Consider the following 17,605-nt stretch of genomic DNA (forward strand, 5'->3'; position numbering starts at 1 on the left):
CATAAATCTGAATTTGATTTCGAAAAATTAGTTTACGGATATAATTTATAATTTAAGCTTTGCGGGACAGTGCGACGTCCCTCGGGGGAAACGGCAGAGATGAGAGTACTGAGAAGAATTACAGGAAATACGCTAACAGACCGCAAGGGAAGTGAAGGCATTAGAAGAAAATACATGCAGTGTATAAATGAATGGACACAAAATAGAAAAAAAAAAATGGAATAACCACATAAGCAGAATGGACGAGACCCGTGTCGTCAAAATAGCAAGAGATAAGTCACCAATCGACAGAAGAAGTATCGGACGACCGCGCAAAAGATGGAGTGACAACCTTTCATAGAGGTATTAATCCGCCAATAAACAAGCAGAATGGCTTATAATGAGGAAGAAAAAGAAGAAATATATCTTTAAATGATGTAACCAAATTATTAGACGTTATCGGTTCAGCAACGGCTGCATCCAAGCAAACGTTGTGTCCAAGAATTCTGACGGATTTTGGGTCTTTCAATATCACAATAAATCAGCTTATTTAATGGATATTTTAAAGTAAAACGGTAAATATTTTTTCCTTATTTAGCAATGCTTATGCCAAAGCATGTAATATTTTGAGTTTTAGCTCAGACAAAACAAAAATATTTTAAGCTGAGCTAACAGAAGATGCGAAAAGAAGATTAATATTTTGGTTCAGGTAGTTTTATGCTTTTAGTTCATGGAACACTTGCAAAGTAAATACTGCAATAAAATTCTTCTTCTTAAAGTGCCTATCCGTTCCGGATGTTGGCGATCATCACGGCTATCTTTACTTTATTTATTGCAGCGCGGAACAGTTCAGTGGTAGTCGTGTTATACCACTTTCGTAAATTTTGAAGCCAGGAAATGCGTCTTCTTCCCGGTCCTCTCTTACCATTTACTTTCCCTTGGAGAATCAGCTGGAGAAGGCCGTAACGTTCTTGATTTCTCATTACATGTCCTAGATATTCCAACTTTTTAGTTTTGACGGTCATGAGAATTTCACATTCTTTCCCCATTCTACGCAGGACCTCCACATTAGTAACTCTGTCAACCCAGGATATACGTAAGATGCGCCTATAACACCACATTTCGAAAGCTTCGAGCCGATTCATAGATGCAACAGTCAGTGTCCATGCTTCCATTCCGTAGAGCAGAACTGTGAATATGTAGCAGTTCAATAGACGGCATTTTGTTTTTGTTTTACAATAAAATTAACTAGAGTTAATTAATTTCACGGTAAAATCATCTTTTTTCTCTTCGATATTTTCTCCGTTTTTAAAGGATGTTTTTTATAGCTGGATTTTAAATTTTCATTTACTTCACATTATTATGTATATACATTTATTTACGGTTGATAGACTCTTATTAAAATCAGAAAACTAGTTGTGGATTTTTTGATCGCCCAGCTAATTACATGATAATGGCCCGCCACTGAAACTGGTCCATTAAATTCTGCATCGAATACATAATTGCGGAGATTGCATACACGTGTGCTGGGCATGTTAGGAAGAAGTCGACGAAAATGAAAAGCGATAGAGAAAAAACGAAGGAGATGCACTATTCGGAACAAAAAGAGATGGATGGAAGTGCAAGAACCAACAGCAGGTGGCAATCGGCGTTCCAAACCACTAGCTCCGTCATTATATAGAAATTGACAACAAGCGTGAAATACAGAGCGATTCGATTTGGACGTAACAGCCAAGCATGGCGAATTGTGGGTTATAAAGGGTTTTAAACCAGGGCGGATCTGTGAAAGAACGACTACATTTGGATGTGAGAGGTGGGAATTTCCTTCCCTCTTAAATATGTCAGGAATATTAATAAAAAAATATTTAAAAATTAATCAAAACATCGTTTTTTTTTTCGACTTTCCTTGCTAATAATTTTAAAACAATTCATTTTAGCCTTAAGAGCAAAGTCGTTATGAAATAAAATAGTAATAATTATATTGTCTATAAAATACGACTGGTACACGTTAGGGGAAATGCCTCGACGAAGTCGGTACGGAATGAAATTTGGATAGCTGTGTTGCAGTTTTAAATGTTTTAGATCGTTTGGAATGTTTAAATTCAGCGTTTCTTAGGCATATTGCAAATGCCTCATATTTATTGCTAAAACTCAAAGCCAAAATTTCATGTTATATGTTTTGAAGATTAGGATCTAATAATGGAAATTCCATAGTAAGGGAAATGATACTCGTACATCATCCCTCGGGGGAAACGACAGAGATGAAAGTACTGAGAAGAATTACAGAAAATACGCTGAGAGATCAAAAGAGAAGTGAAGACATTAGAAGACAATGTAACGTACAGTGTATAAACGAATGGACACAAAATAGAAAAAAAAAATGAAATAACCACATAAGCAGAATGGAGGAGACCCGTGTCGTCAAAATAGCAACAGATAGTCACCAATCGGCAGAAGAAGTGTCGGACGACCGCGCAAAATATGGAGTGACAACTTTCCATAGAGGTATTAATCCGCCAATGAACAAGTAGAATTTCTTATAAAGAGGGAGAAAAAGAAGAAGATCACGCAAAGAAATGTAACAGGGCATTCTTCCGCATTAGAGACCAATGCTTTGGGGCAAAAATACTGGTGATGAGTTTACCTATCTGAGGTGATTAGTTTACAGGTATCTAAAGGATGCCGGTGACTAGTTTACTATATCTCGGATGGTGTAATAATTTGATGAGGGGCTATAAAGTGATGAGTTACTACACCTCCATACTAACGGGGTTTTATATTAATTTTCTAAAAATGTTTGCATAACATCTAAAGATTTTTCATTATTACATAGTTGCAGTCTTTGTGTAACGCTAAAATTGGTCGTGGTGCTGAAGGAGACCACATAATAGTATACGGTCTAGGTACCAGAAATAATAGAGGAGATAGACTTGTACAATTCTGCGTAGAAAACAATCTGTTAATAGCCAATACCTTCTTCAAATACCATCCTAGAAGACTATACACATGGAAATCACCTGCAGACAGAATTGTTAGAAATCAAATTGACTTCATTTTACTCAATAACACCTTTAAGAAGTACATACAATCTACGAAAACATACCCTGGAGCTTATATACATAGCGATCACAATCCAGTTATAATGGATTTTAGATTAAAAAGATTTCTCAAAGTCAAAAAGAAAACAGCGACAAGAAAAATAGACATCTCACAACTGAAGAACCTTGAACAGAAAAAAGAAATAAGTATCAAGCTTGAGGAAGAAATAAAAACGATCGAAAACTTGGTACAGACATTGAAGTAACATGGACTGCTCTAAAAACAAAAATAACAAAGATACAAGAAGAAGACATCGGGTTCATAAAACACAACAAAAAACAAGAATGGATAACGCAAGAGATCATGGACCTCATGGACGTAAGACAAAAACATAAAACAAGCCCAATAGAATACAAGCGAATTAACAAAATTATTAAAAAAAAAGTGCAGGGATGCAAAAGAAAACTGGATGTCAACAAAATGCCTAGAAATCGAACAACTTCAGGAAAAATACGACACCTTTAATATTCATAAAAAAGTAAAAGAAATGACAGGTAGACACAAAAAGGGACAAACAACAATATTAAAAAATGATAATAACGAAATAATTATGGAAACAGAAGACAAACTAGAGAGATGGAAACAATACATACAAACTCTTTTTGACGACAATAGATCTTGTTCTCCACCATCCACAGATAAGTGTATCATCGAGTAAATGAAAAAGGCCCAGAAATAACCAAAGAAAAAGTGATTCACGCAGTAAAATCTAAGAAAGATGGAAAAGCCACCGGTCTAGACAATATCAATGTCGAAATACTAAAACTAATTGCAGATAAAGTAAAAGCCTAGATTTAATAACAGCACTATTCAATAAGATATATGACACAGGTAAAATATCAACAGACTGGCTAAAATCAGCATTCGTAGCATTACCAAAAAAATCTAATTCCTCACAATGCGATGATTATCGTTTATTAAGCTTGATGTCTCATGTCCTTAAAACTTTTCTCAGAATTATCCATACACGAATTTACAAGAAGTGCGAGTTCCAGATGAGTGACACTCAATTCGGATTTCGAAACAGACTGGGAACACGAGAGGCTCTTTATGCTTTAAATGTGTTAACGCAACGATGCAGAGACATGAATGTAGATGTATATGCATGTTTTATTGACTATCGAAAAGCATTTGACTGCGTTAACCATCAAAAGATGATCGAAATACTGAGAACAACTGGAGTTGACGAACAAAACTTGCGAATTATCTCAGAACTATACTGGCACCAAACGGCAACAATTGAAATAGAGCACACAACATCCGAAGACATACAAATCCGACGAGGAGTGAGACAGGGATGCGTCTTATCACCGCTACTGTTTAATTTGTATTCGGAGTCTATATTCAGAGAAGCATTAGACGAGGTCCAAGGCGGAATTAAGATTAACGGAATCAGCATAGACAACATCAGATATGCTGATGATACCGGTAGTTCACCACAGCGAACTGTTCGGTTTACACCTAAACGTTTCCAAAACTAAAACTTTAGTATTTTCAAAGACACCAATAAACGTACAGGTGTACGCTAAGGGTTAAATAATAGAACAGGTAAATTCCATAAAATATTTGGGAACAAATATTAACAGTCAGTGTAATCCAAATAAAGAAATCCTATCAAGAATCGAACAAGCAAGGAAAACATTCATGAGCATGAAAACATTTTTTACAAGATCAGACCTTAGTCTACAGCTTAGAATCCGAATGATCAGATGTTACGCTTTTTCTGTCTTACTGTATGGCTGTGAAAGTTAGACAATGGACTCTGAAATAGAAAAAAGAATAGATGCCTTTGAGATGTACATATACAGACGAATGTTGAGAATTTCATGGGTACAAAGAGTTACTAATGTTGAGGTACTTCGTCGCATGTGTAAACAAAAAGAATTACTAAGAATAATCAAAGAGAGGAAAATGCAATACTTGGGTCATGCGTTGAGAGGCGAAAGATATGAATTACTTCAAGTTATACTGGAAGGAAAAGTACATGGCAAAAAAATAGTAGAAAGACGCCAGAACTCGTGGATGAAAGACCTGAGGAGATGGTTCGACCGCTCATCCGCAGAAATCTTTCGCGAAGCAGTTTCCAAAACTACAACTGCCATTTGGATCTCCAACCTTCGAAATGAGACGGCACCATGAGAAGAAGAGTCTTTGTGAATTATAATTATAATTTAAATTTTTAATATAATGAATTATAATTTTTAGATGAAACCACCTTTTTTTAAAACTTTATATAAAATTCTCTAAACTGTAATTCTTGTATACTTTCACTTTCAAGTCATTTTGGAATGAATGAAGAAGATACTACCATTTATCATTTGTTTTGGATCTCGGTATCTCCCCGTATTCCTCTTCGTTTTGAGTGCGCTGCACCTTTTTATGAAGCACATATCAGTTCGGAACCGATATTTATCGGCTGTACGGCTTATAGCGAATGATTGGTTCGGCAATGACAGTTCACTAGAGCGAACGCGACGGGAAACAGTTGTTACATAAAATACAAGTAACAACCTAACATACGGACATCGTCGCAATTAAGGTAAATGTTTAATGGAAACATACCTGTTAATGGCATAAATAAGTACCATATATCTTGTAGCATTTCTGTTTGTTGCTCAGCTGTATTGCTTTGTGAATAGTTCCAATCAGAATTTATAGAGTACCAACAACATTCTCAATTTCTTTTGTAGGATAATATACACAAGAAAAGAAATTTTTATCAAAACTATTAAGTAAATTCGTAACAGACCCTTCGATGGTTATTGATGATCGCCTTGTCTTTTTAGTCTTATAAAATATTTCGAAATTGATCACTTGAATACAATTAGAGCATTATGGAGTTTTCAATACAAAAAATAGTGCTTTTATAAAAAAAAACAATTATATGTTTTAAACGATATTAAATTTTGTTTGATAAAATAAAATTACAGTTAATCTGAAGTATTGTTTGCCTCAATGGTTTTGGAAATTCTCCTTCAAACGTATTTTGCTGATGTGAATAATATCTAAAAACAAAATAATAGCATCAGTATATACTTACTGTTCGTCGTGATATTTTTAATGCAGCAGCCACTCTCTTAAATAAAGAATTTTTTGATAAACGAACATTTAAATATATTACCTGTTGAATAGATAAAAATGGCTTCAAAGGTTCTCCATTTATTTTTTTGTAATTCCATATACTCAAGCACTTTTAACAAAATTTGTTGGCTTGAGAATTTAATGGTTTACCAGGCATACTCTGGATCTAAAAATAAAAACTCTTAAAAATATTTCATATCAGTCCATTGACGTGGTTTTTAGCCAGATTTAAATAACTAAATGTCAATTTAAATGTTAGAATATTATTATTTCTCGTCATTAGCTACTAAATAACTGCTTACCCTAATAAATTGAACAAATGTTACGGTCAGTTGTTATTATTTGATAAGGGAAGATCCTTGCTTTAAGCTTGTTGAAGTCTCTTCAAACAATGAAATTCTTGGATTGGATTGGTGTAAGAGATTTGAGGTGGTCACTCTTTTTTAAAATGACGTATTTGTCACAGACTTTTCTTGGTGTATTTGGGATATCAGATGTAAAGTAACGCTCTCATCGCCGCGTGGATTTTAGTGGTCGCAGTCAATAAGTTTAATGGACGTACGGATTGGAAAGTAGTTGACGATGTTGGTGGGGAGTAATAGAATGAGGCGGGTTCTGAGTTTCTCTATCATAATCTTTCCCCACATCATTTACTTCGTTTAGACCGACTTTGGTGATTATCCCACCTTTAGGACTTTATATGAGAAAATATAAAGGTTATGCTTACCTTGATTTTTTTTAATGTAATTGTAGACAGGTGCATATAAAAATTCCTTGATAGTTTCAAATTAATTGTTAATCGTTGCATATTTCTTATGTTTTTATTATAATTCTACTTTTAATATATTTAGTTTTATACCAGTAAAAATTTGGCCCCATATAATTTGTGTTGTTTGTTTCAGTGAGGGAAGGTTTATCAGCACGGGTGAAAGAATACGCCTCCCAGACGATGTTACCATGGGATATATAATTGGTGAGTTGATTTTATAGTTATACAGAAATTAATTCAATAAAAATCAGCTTGAAGTGTTCCAAATTGAAGTATATTCCGATATTAAAACCATAAAAAAACTTAATGTGATTTTCTATATTACTTTTCTTATTAATGATAGAACGTCCAAAAGGCCTTCTAGTAGTAGAAAATGTCTTATTTTGTCTTTCCGCAGGACGCCTTTAAAAAAGTATGTATATAATATATATCTGGACATGACGAGAGCATAATAGATGAAGAAGTTTTTTCGTAAAAACAAAAAGAGAAATCAAACGATTTCTACTTAGCGAAACCGAATTCAAATCTTAACCACTGTGTTTCCTAAAATTTGCGAAACAAACAGCTGGATGAATTACTCGGCAAGGGAATCTAAAATTGCATTCCACAAGCCGTTCATCCTAGTCAAAATTCGTAGTGAATTCGGTTTCTCGTACTTCCAACGAAGTAAATAACACCGTCACCGTAATAAATAATACCGTCATTCTGTGAAGTTTTTTCGTCTTCATCTTCATCAAGCGATAGCGAAGATAAAAGTTCAAGTGACGTTGATACGGTACAACATGTGACCCAAGGCAACAATGTTTTTTGATCAGATAAAAGGCATATATCGAGCACAGTTTAATTAAATCTTGCCCAAGTACTTTCGATCCCTAGATCATCTTCAGGGGCATCTGAAATAAGCCAAGAAACGTTTTTTTATAACCAAAGAAATTGAATAACTTCGATAAAAACTCGAAGTTTTATGGTTGAAAAAAGGTTTTTTATATGATTAACGTTTATAGACTTACTTCGTCAATTGTGGCCTATCCGGCAAGAACAAGATGTCATAAACATAAAATTGTACATTACACTACACTACAAATAGACAAACAAACACTTTAAAATAATTTAAGGGAGGCTACATTGCTTGAAGAAGTCGGAGACAGAATGGCTCCTGATCTAACGGAAATGTTGGGGTGACATGTGACAAATGACAACTTGGATGAGCAGTCACAATCATAGATATGTGATCTGCACCTTTTACAATTCTATGAAACTAAGTATTGACCAAAAGTCCAACTGACACTACTATAGGAGATCACTGATGAAATATAAAATTATATAGAATATTTTTAAGTAAATTGAATAATCCAGATCTCACACTCAAACATGTCTGTAATAATTAAGGTGTTAGTTTGAGAGCAACTGAAATAGACGAAAAGTAAGAATGCAAGAAGTGGACTAAACAATATGTTAAACAGTGGGTGGTTGACTACAATAAAATGGTCTACCAAGCACTATCTGTAATATAGAAAGGAAGAGATCTGACTATGTAATTAAAATACTAATAATTGAAAATCAAAATGGAAAGCAAAATATATAAATGGGGTGTAATCCAAGTAGTTCAGTTGAACCCACAGTCAATGGTATAACTATAAAATTACTATGGATGTGCTCAGTGCAGGAAGTCTAAACAGTCGAGCTGGGTCCCCTACGAGGTGAAGCTGTAATAAAGTTTTTAAAAAAAGGTTTAAATTTAGTACAATTTAAATTAATTTGAGTATTAAGACAGTGAGAGTTTTCATTCGTTTCCCTTGTAATTTCCAAATCTTCCAATAAATCCAACTCCATATAGTTTTTCTTTCTACTAATGTCATGTAAGATAGATGAACCAGTGTTGATGTTAAAATTGTGTTTACTGGATAATAAGTGTTGACCAAAACTTGAAGAGTTTGGTCTTTTCAAATGTTCTGAAACTCTAGTGGATAACTTTCTAATGGTTCTACCTACATAAGAGGCATCACAATCATCACATTTTAATTTGTAAATACCACTTTTGTCAAGTGTGTTCATCCTATCTTTGGTGTTGATTAAGAAGGAACCTAAGGTGTTGTGTGACTTGAAGGAAATTTTGATGTTATCGATTGTAGAAGTAAAAAGTTTAGATATTTTATTGGAAATGCTGCTAATGTAGGTGAAGGAGAAATATCTGGTGTTATTTGAAGCAGTAGGTTGAAGAAAACATTGTGATGAATATGCAAGCTTTTCTGCAATTTTTAGTTTAGCTCTATTTAGAAGCTTATAGATAATGTTAGGATCATAACCATTATTGAAAGCAATTTGTTTAAGAGTGTTAAGTTCTGAATTAAAATTATCATTAGAAAGTGGAAATTTGAGTAACCTATGAATGTAACTGTTGAAAGCAGCCATTTTATGTTGGGTTGGATGATTAGATGTATCATGTATAACATGATCTGTTTGGGTAGGTTTTCTGTAAATATTGTACTCTAAAGAATCTTTATTACGGGAAATAGTCATATCCAAGAAGTTCAACTTTTTATCAGATTCTGGTTCCAGAGTAAAAGAGATGTTGGGATGGAGGTTATTAAGATCATCCAGAATCTGTAAAGCATCATCTTGGGTTCCCTGTATGAGAGCTATACAATCATCAACATACCTTGTGTTAAGATTGTGATTCATTCACTTAAAAACTAAGCCGGTCCTGTGTGTGGCTGAACTCCACTGACGGCAGTGGCGCATTAAAAGAAGTGTAAAAACAACCGCATGCGCAAGAAAAAAGACAGAGGACTTTTTAGAACATTACAATTTTTGGTTACATAAAAATAAGACATACATATTTCGTTTTAATTATATTAGTTTATGAGTACATTCAGTAGTGTTAATAAAATCTCAAATATAGTGCAATCACCAGTTTTTTATTACTACAGTCCATCTATATTGAAGTCAGAATTAACATTTGATCCTTCAGCCCGATAAAATTGGATTGCAGCTTGAGATTTTGCACGTGGTTTATGGAATGGCGCCGGTAATACAAGTAGGTCAAATCCATTTTACCTAAATTCCTGTCGTTGTAGAGTTAATGCTGTTTCAATTTGCAGTCATTTAACAATTGTCTATACATATAATACAATATCAATTATCAATACAAAATCAAATATATAATACAATATCAATTCTACTTGTAAAGCTATTTTCAATGTTTTTTTCCATTTAAATGTGTATGTTTTATTTCCATTTTTATTATTCTTTCAGTTTAATATTTCTATATTAAATACACATAGCTATTATAAGGGTATCTCACTATTATGTTCATGTATGATATCGAGAATTAAACCATTAAACACAGTTAAACGCAATTATAGTCATCTCAAATTCCTAAGGCAAAACAACAATAAAAAGTGATTATAAACAATTACAATTTCAATATTACATTAACAGCTACTTCTTATTTGCTGTAATAAATATATTGGTTATAATTATAAAAGTTATCGATTTATTCATTGAGCTCTAATAAAGTTGGATCTATTACTATTATATACTAAATAATTATTCTGCATAAAAGAATACAGGATGGCCGCTAATTTAAATGCAAAGATACGGAAGCGTGGAGGTATTAAACATAAGCTAACTAAATTTCAAAACTATTTTGAACCATTATATAATCGATTTCTAACAAATCAAGAATTTGATAATAAAGAGATAATAGAATTAAAAATCAGATTAGGTAAAGTAGAATCATTAGAAACGGAATTTGAAGAGATTCAAGCCGTGATTGAGGACATTTGTCCAGACGATGAACTTGAGGCACAACGTGAAGAGGCAGACATATTTTTAAACACTCTAATAGATTGTGTAGCTAGGACACAAGAGGTTGTTAAAAAGATTGAAAGTAATTCAATTCCCCAAACCTTAGGGTCAGTAAATAATAATAGTCAATCTTTTAACGAAAATGCAATTAAATTACCACCCATTAAATGCCCTTCTTTTAATTGTGAATTTAATAAATGGCTAGAATTCAAAGATACATTTGAAGCACTTTTTCATAACAACCTTACGCTTTCAGAAATTCAAAAATATCACTATTTAAGGTCATGCTTAGGTGAAGAAGCCTTGAAAATTATCCAAAGTTTAGAATTTGCAGCACATAATTACCAGGATGCCTGGCAGTTATTGTGTGACCGATTTGACAATAAAAGATTGTTAGTTAATAATCATTTAAAACATTTATTTGAAATTGAGTCCTTACCCAAAGAATCAGCAGTAGGGTTAAGAGGGCTTATTGATTATGTAAACAAGCATATTAGGGCGTTAAAAACATTGCAACTTCCTACTGAGCATTGGGATGCTATGATTGTTCATATGATTTCTTTAAAGCTAGATAAAAATACAAATCGGGAATGGGAGCAATCACGTACAGATAAGATGTTGCCGAGTTTAGCTAGTTTTTTTGAGTTTTTGAAAAATAGAGCAGATTTTTTGGAAACAATAGAAACAAATAGCACTAGAGAAAATAAAGACACGCGACTAAGTGGTCATAAAAGTAAAACACGTCATCATTCATTTTTAGCTAGCAGTTCAGAAAATACTTGGGAACTAAAATGTAATTATTGCAAACAAAAACATTCTATTTATACTTGTGACCAATTTTTAAAATTGTCAGTAGCTGAAAGATGGCACAAAATAAAACAATTGAAACTGTGTACTAATTGTTTATGTCATGGCCATTTTAATACACACTGCCAGAAAGGAAACTGTAAGTTTTGTAAGGGTAAGCACAATTCATTATTACATCATAAGAAATCTAACTCCTTTAATAACAATTCTGCTGATAATCAAAACAATTCTGAGGATTTTGTTAACTCAGAATCTAAACAAAGTGATCAGTTCAATGGGTCATCCATTATTTGTGGTAATACTGTATTTAATGACAATTATGTTATTTTACCTACTGCAATTGTTGATGTTCAAGATAAGACAGGTAAATTTCACAAAGTCCAAGCCATCTTGGATGTGGGTAGTCAGTGTTCATTTATATCTGACAATTTGTGTAAAAAATTAAATTTGAAAACCAATCGCATTGATGTATCAGTATCTGGTATCGCTGGTATTAATTCTAATTTACGGTACAAATGTGAGGTACTAATAAAATCTACTATTCATAACTTTCAAACTGTCCTAAACTGTATCATTGTTGAAAGAATCTCAAGTAATTTACCATCTTGTAACTTCGATATTTCTAATTGGCACATTCCTGAAGGCATTGCACTTGCTAATCCTATGTTTAATTGTCCTAGAAATGTTGATCTATTAATTGGAGCGGATTTGTTTTGGGAGATTGTACTAAATGAAAGAATAAACCTCGGTCGAAATCTACCTCATCTAGTTAATACTGTCTTTGGCTATGTAGTATCAGGTCCGATAAATATTCCTATGAAAAAAGAGGTTAATTGCAATTTTTTAATAAATGACGATCTTCAAAAGTTCTGGTTTGTCGAGGAGATTCATCATGAACAGAAACAGATGTCACAGGAAGATTTGTTTTGTGAGGACTATTTCAAGAAAACAGTTTCTCGAGATCCTTCTGGAAAATTTATTGTTCGTTTTCCACTAAAATTAGAAGCCACTCAATTAGGGGAATCAAAAAACTTAGCTGTTAAAAGACTGCTGTTTCAAGAGAAAAAATTGGAAAAGAATGATGTTTTAAAAAGCAAATACTCTAAATTTATGGATGAGTATTTAAACTTGCAACATATGAGGCAATTAACACAAAAGGAATCCAGTCAATTTCGATGTTTTTTACCCCATTTTGCTGTTTTCCGTGAAGACAGTCTTACTACTGACGTTAGGATTGTATTTGATGGTTCGGCTAAAACCGATTCTGGGATATCATTAAATGATATCCAATATACTGGGCCAGCCATTCAGAATGATATATTTAAAATTATGTTGAGGTTTAGACAGCACAAGTTTGTTGTAATTGCTGATGTGGAAAAAATGTACCGTCAAATTTTGATACACCCTGAAGAAAGATATTTACAAAACATTCTTTGGCGACAAAATCCTAATGAGGACCTCGCACCATTTGAGTTGCAAACAGTTACTTATGGTACGACTAGTGCTCCCTATTTGGCCATAAAATGCATAAAACAATTAGCTTCTGACTATAAACATGATTACCCAATTGCTAGTGAATTGATTGACCGTGACATGTATGTAGATGATTTAATAACTGGCTTCACCAGTGAAGAACATGGAATAGAAATTTGTAATCAAATTTCGATGATATTAAAATCAGCTTCATTTAAATTAAGAAAATGGGCTTCTAATAGCCAAGATATTTTAAAGGGTTTACAAGATACATCTGATGAGTTTAGTATATTGGAACTAGGAGAGAGTGATAGGCTTAAAACTTTAGGAATTCAATGGATTAGTAATACTGATGTCTTAACATACAATGTTTCAATATCCAGTAATAAACAACCTATTACTAAAAGAAGTTTACTTAGTAATATTGCTAAGATATATGACCCTTTAGGTTTAATAAGTCCATGTATTATTCTAGTTAAGATATTAATTCAACAATTATGGTTGCTTGATTTAGATTGGGATGATGAACTACCACGAGACCTGCTCAATAAATGGGTAACATTTAAATCAAAATTGTCTGTTCTTAATAAAATAAATATTCCCAGGTATATTATGTGTGATAAAATAGTTCACATGGAGCTGCATGCCTTCAGTGATGCTAGCAAAGATGCTTATAGTGCAGTTTTATATGTTCGAACGGTTGATGAAAATGGAACAGTGTATGTCAGATTGCTATGTTCCAAAACCAGAGTGTCACCTATAAAAGTATTAACGGTTCCTAGATTAGAGTTATGTGGTGCTTTAGCACTAGCTCGCTTAGTCAATCAAGTGTCAAACGCACTTACATGTCAATGTAATGTTTTTTATTGGTGCGATTCTCAGATAGTGTTGTGGTGGTTGAATACAGAGGCCAATAAACTACAAGTTTTTGTAAGCAATAGGGTCTCAGAAATTCAAACGCTGAGCAATATATCGAATTGGAGCTATGTCAATACTAAAGAAAATCCTGCTGATGTAGCATCTCGTGGCATGTATCCAGATGAACTATCCAATTGCAAGGTATGGTGGAATGGACCCTCATTTTTATATGAAAAACCATTCTGGCCACGATTATTTCAAGCTGGAGATAACAAGGAGCTTCCAGAAATCCGTAAAATTTGTCACACGCTTGTTGTTACCGAACCATTATTATTGTTTCAACGGTTCTCCTCTCTTAATAGATTAAAACGAGTTTTTGCATATTGCTTACGCTTCATTACAAACCTAAAGGAACGTACAAGGACAAAAGGTCCTCTTAGCGTTCTAGAGATGGAAAACAGTATGTTATGTTTAACTAAATTAGCACAAAAGGAAAGTTTTAAAAATGAAATTTCTATTATTAGTCAACAAAAAAATTTGCCTCATAAACATAGGTTACTTTCTCTAAGTCCATTTTTAGATTCAAACAGTTTTCTGAGAGTAGGGGGTAGACTTAAAAATTCCTCTTTGTCATTTGATGAAAAGCATCCATATCTCCTAGATGGTAAACATTTATTCACTAAATTAATATTTCACGCCGAACATTTACGATTACAACATGCAGGTCCACAACTTTTATTGTTTTCAGTACGTGAGAAGTTCTGGGCGACTGCTGGCATGTGTCTTGCCAAGAAGGTGGTACGAAATTGCATACAATGCTTTAAAAATAAACCTAGACAAACCGCCTCAATCATGGCTGACCTCCCTAAACATAGGGTTCAAATTTCAAAACCTTTTGCAAATACTGGAATTGATTACGCTGGTCCAGTACTGTTGCGTGATAGAAAGGGCCGACCTTATAAAACTTATAAGGCATATATTTGTTTATTTATATGTTTTGCCACTAAGGGTGTTCACATTGAGCTGGTCACTGAGTTAACGAGTGAAGCATTTCTTGCTACATTTAGAAGGTTTGCCGCTCGACGTGGTACTCCTAATCATTTATATTCCGATAATGGATCTAATTTTGTTGGAGCTTATAAAGAGCTGCAAAAGTTATATAAGTTTTTAGAAAATTCTCAATCTGAGTTTGTTACAATCTGTTCACAGCAAAAAATTTCGTGGCATTTTATTCCACCAAATACTCCACATTTTGGAGGTCTTTGGGAGTCAAATATTAAAAACATTAAACATCATCTCCACAGAGTAATAGGAGAATCTATTTTAACATTTGAGGAGTATTCAACACTATTAACGCAAATTGAGGCAACATTAAACTCTAGACCTTTATATCCTATGTCCTCAGATCCCAATGATTTAAACCCAATTACCCCTTCTCACCTATTGATTGGACATGCTCTCACATCACCTCCTGACCCACTATATGAAAGTATTACAATTAACCGGCTGTCCAGATTTCAATTATTGCAGCAAATGAATCAAAGCTTTTGGAAAAGATGGTCCTGTTTTTATCTATCTGAACTGCAGAAACGACACAAATGGAAAACTGGGAAAATGGATGTCAATATTGGTGACCTGGTCGTCGTAAAGCATGATAACCTGCCTTCTATTAAATGGATTTTGGGAAGAATTGTTGATGTCCATCCAGGCGATGATGGTGTAGTGCGGGTAGTGACTATAAAAACTTCGCAAAATACTTTTAAACGGGGTGTTTCGAAAATTTGTCCACTCCCTTCTCCTAATGACGATGTGTTTTGATAAGAATTTTTGAACATGCTGTTCAAAAGGGGGGAGTATGTTAAGATTGTGATTCATTCACTTAAAAACTAAGCCGGTCCTGTGTGTGGCTGAACTCCACTGACGGCAGTGGCGCATTAAAAGAAGTGTAAAAACAACCGCATGCGCAAGAAAAAAGACAGAGGACTTTTTAGAACATTACAATTTTTGGTTACATAAAAATAAGACATACATATTTCGTTTTAATTATATTAGTTTATGAGTACATTCAGTAGTGTTAATAAAATCTCAAATATAGTGCAATCACCAGTTTTTTATTACTACAGTCCATCTATATTGAAGTCAGAATTAACACCTTGACCAAAAAACTATTTTGTTGTTGTTGTTAACAAACTTCTGTTCTAAGCTGTCTAAGAAAATGTCAGCCAGAAAAGGTGATAGTGGAGATCCCATTGCTAAACCTGTTGGTTGTTTGTATATTTTTTGATTGAATTGAAAGAAGTCCTGATCCAGACAGAATTTAAGTATAGTTAAGATAGCATCTTTGTCTTTTGCTGATATGTTGCAATTGTCTAGAAGATTGTGTACTAAAGGTAATGTTTCATCTCTTGGTACAGAAGTAAACAGATTGGAAACATCAAAAGAAACTAAATAAAAACCCTCTTCTATCCTAATGTTATTTAACCGTTCTATTAGATCTAAAGAATTTTTTGATGGAGAACTTAGGTTTAAAATTAGTGATAGACTGAATTGTGTTGTAAATAAACTCTGATAAAATAGAAACTGGAGTATTACAAAAACTTACTACCGGCCTTATGGGACAATTGTGTTTATGGATTTTAGGAAGTCCATATAACCTAGGTGTTATAGGATTAGATACAATTAACTTTCTGTTGTTATATTTAGTAATAGTATCATTAAACAATTTGACCATTGCTTTTGTTTTATTAATAAAGGTGTTAAGTGGATTTTTTTCCAAAACTACAAAACTGTTATCTGAAAGAAAAGATTCTACTTTCTCTATGTATTGAGTTTGTTCTAAGATTACAACACAATTACCCTTATCAGCCTTGCTGAGTACAAGAGAATCTCTATCAATTTTTTGTTTAATTGATTTTAGCAAATCCTTTTGTTTTTTAAAATTATGGTGATTTCTAAGCTTCTAAATAGAGCTAAACTAAAAATTGCAGAAAAGCTTGCATATTCATCACAATGTTTTCTTCAACCTACTGCTTCAAATAACACCAGATATTTCTCCTTCACCTACATTAGCAGCATTTCCAATAAAATATCTAAACTTTTTACTTCTACAATCGATAACATCAAAATTTCCTTCAAGTCACACAACACCTTAGGTTCCTTCTTAATCAACACCAAAGATAGGATGAACACACTTGACAAAAGTGGTATTTACAAATTAAAATGTGATGATTGTGATGCCTCTTATGTAGGTAGAACCATTAGAAAGTTATCCACTAGAGTTTCAGAACATTTGAAAAGACCAAACTCTTCAAGTTTTGGTCAACACTTATTATCCAGTAAACACAATTTTAACATCAACACTGGTTCATCTATCTTACATGACATTAGTAGAAAGAAAAACTATATGGAGTTGGATTTATTGGAAGATTTGGAAATTACAAGGGAAACGAATGAAAACTCTCACTGTCTTAATACTCAAATTAATTTAAATTGTACTAAATTTAAACCTATTTTTAAAAACTTTATTACAGCTTCACCTCGTAGGGGACCCAGCTCGACTGTTTAGACTTCCTGCACTGAGCACATCCATAGTAATTTTATAGTTATACCATTGACTGTGGGTTCAACTGAACTACTTGGATTACACCCCATTTATATATTTTGCTTTCCATTTTGATTTTCAATTATTAGTATTTTAATTACATAGTCAGATCTCTTCCTTTCTATATT

The 17,605-nt window shown here is 33.3% G+C and overlaps 1 protein-coding gene across 1 annotated transcript in view; it reads left to right on the forward strand.

The window, feature by feature from the left end:
* The window catches only part of fng (Fringe glycosyltransferase), a 510,279-nt gene that overhangs the window by 452,921 nt on the left and 39,753 nt on the right, over nucleotides 1–17,605 (forward strand). Inside the window, exon 7 of the mRNA XM_072525349.1 lies at nucleotides 7,062–7,132. Within this exon, the coding sequence (XP_072381450.1) occupies nucleotides 7,062–7,132 (71 nt within the window). The remainder of the gene's footprint in view (nucleotides 1–7,061; nucleotides 7,133–17,605) is intronic.

This window comes from Diabrotica undecimpunctata, chromosome 3, assembly GCF_040954645.1.
Source record: "Diabrotica undecimpunctata isolate CICGRU chromosome 3, icDiaUnde3, whole genome shotgun sequence".
NCBI lineage: Eukaryota > Metazoa > Arthropoda > Insecta > Coleoptera > Chrysomelidae > Diabrotica > Diabrotica undecimpunctata.